At 39.6% G+C, this 6,875-nt stretch overlaps 1 protein-coding gene across 1 annotated transcript; it reads left to right on the top strand.

Annotated features, from left to right (window-relative positions):
• Positions 1-593: 593 nt before the first annotated feature.
• en2a (engrailed homeobox 2a) lies at positions 594-3,891 on the top strand (the record flags this gene model as incomplete). The annotated part of the gene is made up of 2 exons (XM_084326758.1): positions 594-1,080; positions 3,563-3,891. 2 exons carry the CDS (start codon positions 594-596, stop codon positions 3,889-3,891), a joined length of 816 nt encoding a protein of 271 aa, XP_084182884.1.
• Positions 3,892-6,875: the final 2,984 nt, after the last annotated feature.

The raw sequence follows: 6,875 nt of genomic DNA, 5'->3' as shown, positions 1-6,875 counted from the left end.
AAACACGAGGGGAAATAACAATATGAGCTGCAACAAGGAGAAATTAGGCTACTCTCGGTGTTGTAGTATTCCAGGGCTCTTTCCCTTTGGTAAAGGCGAGGCTGGACGTTTGTCGATTAGGCTACTCTGGAGTCACGTGGTGAAGTTTCTCCCACCCCATTGGTCGAAGGCACGTGTCTAGGATAACGGTCGCAACGTCACTCGGGGGCTCGTAACGAAAATAAGACAAAACTCCACGGTGAGAGTATTTCAGGATCAGTTAGAAGCTTCTTTATTTGCCCTTAGTTTAGTTTAGGCACTATTATTTATCACGCTGAAAACGGATCGCACCCAATTGGATGCGCAAATGACAAATGGTGTAGCGCTACAATACCAGATATAGCCAAGATTGGGAATATATGACCCAAAACTATGTTTTTTTCGGAGGACACTATCGCAAGGGTTTGCATGGTGTCCAAGGCACTCGCTGGTATTTGATTTTATTTTTATTTAATTTTTTTTACTCCTACAATTTTTTTAAGTTCCCCGAAGTTCTCTGCGAATTGAATTGCAGCCAAGTAATAAAAGGGTTAAAAGAACGAAAGTGAATCAGTATGGAAGAAAATGATCATAGCAACAGAGATGTGGAGCGTCAAGAGTCCGCGGATGAGTCCAATAATAGAGCCATCCTCCCCCTTTTACAAGCGCCTGGAAACCTGCAGATCCCTCACCGGGTCACCAATTTCTTCATCGATAATATCTTACGACCGGACTTTGGGCGTAAAAAAGAGGGAAACATAAACCGCGAGGAAAACACTTTGGCTTCTTCGAGGGAGACCCACAGCCCCGCCGCCCCGCGCACGGAGCAGGTGGGGAGTACAGTGCCGGAGGAGGGGACCTCCACCCCGCATACAGTCACCGGCGCAAAGAAGCCTGCAATAGACGCCGAAGAGTCCCCGACACCCCGCGGGGAGAACGGAGATCAGTGCCTAAGCTCGGACTCGGATAGTTCTCAAGCCAGCTCGAACACACCGGCCAGCCAGCCCATGCTGTGGCCAGCCTGGGTCTACTGCACCAGATACTCGGACAGGCCCTCATCGGGTAGGCTGCGATGCATTTACTATTCTTTATAGTAACCTGAAATAGCCTTTTACTCGTCGTAACACTGACCCCGGATGCCTTGACCGACTTCTCGAAGTAGAGCAGGGCAAACAAACCGCGCGGCACTTTAAATGTTAAGCCTGCAAAATATGAGCGAATACAAGTATAAAATAATATGTGCATAAATGCGTTTTATGTCAAACACAAAGCCTGTGTGGCTACGAGAAAGACTCAACATTGCGTCTTTGCAAGTAATGTATAGGCTAGGGAGGCTATATGGCTAATTATAGGCTAAATCAGTCGGGGTAAATCTGTAGTCTATATGAAAGCATGTGGAAAATAAATCGCCGACATTATTAAATGTAGTATTTGGCTTTCAACAAGAGTAATTTAAAATGTTTAGCATAGCCTATATGTTTACACTTTGTGTGATAAGCCTAATGCTTAAATTTTTTGTTATTGAAAGTAGTCTATACACAATTAGCTATCAATCTCCATAGAGAAAAATATCAGCAAAAGTTCAATACAGATTTTTTTTTTAATCTACGAAGTTCCTCAAATGCAATTGCTAACATGTTACAGTGCTATCTTGGACTGGCTTTAACGTTGAACATTGGCGCGCACATTTCCAAAACACTATGTCATAATTATTAAGTATAACGTAGGCATATAGCCCATCTTGTGTTGACTGTATACGTGTTATACTCTGCTCGTTTGCAACCGTATAGTTCGGGATGTGCGTGTTTGGGATGATGCGTTAGACAATATTTAGGCTAACATATATAATTTACTTTCTGTTAATGTTCCGCAACATTTCTAGAGCAATTTTACAACTTTTTTTTGCACAACTATAGTACATTATGAAAAATATGTTTGTTTACGTGTCTAAACGTAAGTACAGCGTGTGCTCATGCATTATGTAATAGTAATAGTATGGAGTGCCTGGCGAGGCTATACTGTGCTATTAAGCAGCTCTTCCAATCCAAATGTCTATAGTTTGAAAAATTGCAGACTAATTGTTTTTTTTTTTTAAACCAAAATAAACTCAATAATGTCTCTCTTGGCACAGCTGAGATGGTAAATCTACCGGTAATGCCTTACTAAATCGCAATAGGCTTCAATAGATTAAAAAAATTGATGTACGTTGTGCACTGCTCATATCCAATTCACCTGAACCAATCGGAGCATTCTGAATGCCCCAAAACCTAGTTTCCAAATCAAAATCCACTCTGTTTAATTCAACGTAACGTAACCTACTGGTCTTATTAAAGATTTAGCACAATGGAAATCGTGTTTTTCAACCATATAGCATTTTTAATAGAATAGAATGTAAAACTACCAAACCAAAAAAAACTACCAAATGTTAGACCTGTTGTTGTTGTTATTATTATTAGTGTTGTTGTGAAAATGATGACTAAAAGCCCTTTGATCTCTAGCCTCCTGGATATCAGCAGAATAGAACCATTTCAGATATCCAATCTGCTTCCCTGAAAATATTGCATAATCTACTCTGGTTGCCCTGATTGGCCCATCAGATAGTCTGTAAATTGTCAGTAGTTGTAAAGGATATCAGCTATAGTTAGTCCACAAACAAGTAATGGAACATAGTTTGCTATACAATTTAGTTACTTTTAGATTAAAAAAAAACATCCACAACAACGGTGACAATTTATTTATAACCTGCTAGCACATGGTTAGCCAATGTTAATCTTCCATAGCAACCGAGCACACTGGTCCCTGCATGAATTTGTTTACATTTAAAAGCTTCATGTATTACGATATACACTAAGGTCTTGACATCTCCTGTCAATGGACAGGAAGCCACGCCCCTCACGAGTGTGTTCAGAGAGGGTGCACTAAAACAGTTATAACACAATCAAATAATAATAGTCTCTGAAGCTGGAAAAAAAATACACTCCTGACATTAACATTCCACAATGTTAATGTTCTACACCATTGTACTGGTTCTTTAAATCCCATACAGTATGCACTATCATCAATAATTATGCTATTCAGTTGGCCTGTGTGCTAATTGACCAATGACTATACTGTTCCATATAGTGTGTGTGTGTGTGTGTGTGTGTGTGTGTGTGTGTGTGTGTGTGTGTGTGTGTGTGTGTGTGTGTGTGTGTGTGTGTGTGTGTGTGTGTGTGTGTGTGTGTGTGTGTGTGTGTGTGTGTGTGTGTGTGTTGGAGAGAGAGAGAGGGGGATGGAGGTATCTACATTCTGCAATATCCATTACAACATTTCACAAGCATTCGCGTTTTGCATTCGTCCACCAGCTTTTGTAAAGATATCAGACAATCGATACTTTTATTTGTATTGGCTCTGCGTAATTATCTATAAGCTAACGGGGTTGAAATGGCTAACATAACAGCACACCCCAATAAATGCGTCGGCTATGGCGTGGCGAGAGCCTTTCATCTTTTTTTCTTTTTTTTCCAAATGATCATGTGACTGAACACTGTTTCCGCAACTACAGGGCCAAGATCTCGAAAACCAAAGAAGAAATCATCAACCAGCAGCAGCAGCAAAGAAGACAAGCGACCACGTACGGCCTTCACAGCGGAACAGCTACAAAGACTAAAATCCGAGTTTCAGACGAACCGGTATTTAACTGAACAGAGGCGACAGAGCCTGGCGCAAGAACTCGGCCTTAACGAATCTCAAATCAAAATCTGGTTCCAGAACAAACGGGCCAAAATCAAGAAAGCCACCGGCACTAAAAACGGCCTGGCCTTGCACCTGATGGCACAGGGACTGTACAATCATGCCACCACGTCTAAAGATGAGAAATCAGACAGCGATTGATTCCCAGAGAACAAGATCCTATCAAGCCTACAATGCAATAATTTCATTGAAAAAATTGCCAGTGTATAGTATACCAGCATAAATTGAAAAAATATATATAGAGAGAGATAGTTCTGCAATATCATATCTATGAAAATATGTTGTATAAAGGTATGTTTTCAATATTCTGTATGGTGTTTTTTTCTCTCCAGGAAGTATAAATGCTTATACATTTCATTTTATACTGCTATCCATTTTCATTTCATATTTAACTGGCACTTGACGTTTAGACCTGTCAGTGAGGTGAACAACTTGCTTAAGTCCAAAGAATATTTTCTGCTGCATCCAGGCAACTGTGAATCTAAATAAATGCTAACAAGATTTATCTCCGCCCCCACCCCATGGTTGATGGTTTTATTGGTTGTGTTTGATGTAAAATGGACATAGCAAGGGGTTTTGAGTGTCAGTTATACGTGCAGACCTTAATTGGACAGAATATGGATTTTGATACTTTTTTAATCCACACGACAGTTTATTATAATCATGTAAGTGATTGAGAGGTATAGCGCTTTTTTTTCTCGTGTTGACTTGCCAGTTAACTAAAATGCTAATGTTTTAGGCGTAGCCTATGTGGTTGTCTCATAATAGCATCTAAACAAAGATAATTTCCGTTCTCAAGATGTGCGTATTATAAGTCATACCAATGCCTCAATGCAGCTATTATAGTTTTTGAAGAGCAATATAAATCATTTTTGTAGCTAAATGTTTTGAATTATATAATGCTGCCTATTGAGAGACAACTCTGTAGCATACTGACAGTTGATAAGAAATGTTTAGCGCAATCCCCGAGCAGGATTACGTTTGAGTCAAATGCAGGTTATGGGACGTTCTTCTATGATGTTTCTCTTATATACATTTTATTACATATCCATATATCATGAAAAGAAGGCAAATCCGTTAGTGACTGTGTTACAAATGTTGAAAATCTCTTATCGTTGTTGAAAGGACTATGTGTATTTATATAGATTATATTGATTTAAAAAATCTATCCAATGATGACCAGTGTTGCTTTAGAGTAGATATCTGAGGTGTTTACACTGCTTGTTTATCTTGCAATAACTTCTTTTTTTTGTGAATGAAAATAGCTTATGGGGCCTTTGCATGGAAGCTGCAATTTGTTGTACTTGGGCAAATAACTGCGTTTATAAACTTTGGTCTTTGTCGATGAAAGTATGATCGAGCTAAGTTTTAGACTGTATCCATACCAAATTGTGGACTTTTTGCCTTTCAAATTGTTTTGTTGTGTATCTGCAAAAAGTGTGTGAATTAAAATCCACCAAACCGAACGCACTTTGCCTTAAAGTTCCAGTGTGAACTTTTTATGAAATACAACTGTGCCGAATTAGAGAAGCAAATATACTTCAAATGCAGACTATTCAAGTTTATTGCCTTTATGAAAACCTGCTGGTACGACATAATGAATTTACTCATCTAGCATAGCTATGAACATGTTTAAATGAAAATTTACAACACAGAGTTGTAGAATACAATGCTATTTTTATTTTACGTTGGAAGTATTCTTTGGTATATAAATGTACATAATTTGTATCATGTATTAATTGTGTAATTAACTGCCTCCTGAAAACTGGAAAAAGAAAAAGTAAATAAACCTTGAAGATTATAGACATTCAACTTTCTCTCATCCTTTTCTTTAAAAAAAGGGCATAGGACCCCTGAAGTCATGTCAACAGGGGGGTGGGGCAACAACTGAGGCCCTGGAGCTTGGTGGAACCCTGTAGCAGACTACCAGAGTGCAGGCACACATAGATTATCTCAAAATTAAAAATATATTAGTGCAAGTACATTATTATTATTATTATTAAATTTTTTATATGTTTGATATACATCCATAAATATAATCGTAAACACACTCCAGCAGTCTGCGTAAAATGCCAATCCTTTTAATATATATATAATTGTATTTGTGTGTGTGTATAGGAGCGACACATTTGCTATACAGTATCAAAACAATGTGCTTAATGGAAGCCTTGAATAACGGGGGGAACCTTACACCAATGTCAGTGTAGTTCTCTTTCTTCCAACATGGCTGCCTGTAACCATAAACACTTTACAAAGAAAAGGGCACATTTATGTGCAGTGGTAGAGCAAGGAAAACATTGTAAAAGCATGATATTACTGTTCTACTGTGACTTGTTTACAAGATCCAGTAAATAACACATCAATTCATTAAATCTTTATTAACATTTCTCATATATCAACACATCACCATTGTTTTGCACAGAACAAGCAAAAACAGGCATTCCAAACATGACATGAAAGTCCTCTATTCCTAAATACAGCAATTTGCATACAATTCCAATCCCTTAACCCCCCCCCTCCCAAAAACAAAAACTAAGAAAAAACATAAGGCACTATGTACTACATTAATGTGTATAGTGATGAAAACATTTGCTATGTTTCAGTATTAAAATGATATGCTGAGGGGAAGCTCTGAACAATTCCGCGTTTGCCCCACAATGCCTTATCTGCATCTCCATACAGGCGCCGCTGGCCTCTGGACGCCATGTCTAACGGCCAGCGACTAGCATTAGAGGAGATAGGCCTGTCCTCGAGACGGTCAGTCCTTCTCACAGCTCCTGAAAAGAGCCTGCGCTTCCAACGCCAGGCAGGAATGGGAGACGAAAGGAGGGGGAGACAGAGAGAGAGAGATAGAGAGAGAAAGAGAGAGAGAAATGAAGGTCAAAGCCTGTCATGACTGCAGGTGGCTGGTCCCCCCCCCCCCTTCTCTCAGTAACCCATTCTCCACACTGAGCTCTCTCACTCACTAACTCCTCATACGCCGCCTTCCCTCTCTCTCCCTCTCTCTCCCTCTCTCTCTCTCTCTCTTGCTCACACACACACACACACACACACACACACACACACACACACACACACACACACACACACAACTCTCCTTCCCTCTCCTCTCGCGGTGCTGCTTG

Source organism: Notolepis coatsorum, assembly GCF_963971535.1.
Source record: "Notolepis coatsorum genome assembly, chromosome: 12".
In the NCBI taxonomy this organism is placed as follows: domain Eukaryota; kingdom Metazoa; phylum Chordata; class Actinopteri; order Aulopiformes; family Paralepididae; genus Notolepis; species Notolepis coatsorum.
The sequence above is the reverse complement of the archived record's forward strand: the minus strand, read 5'-3'. Positions and strand labels throughout refer to the sequence as shown.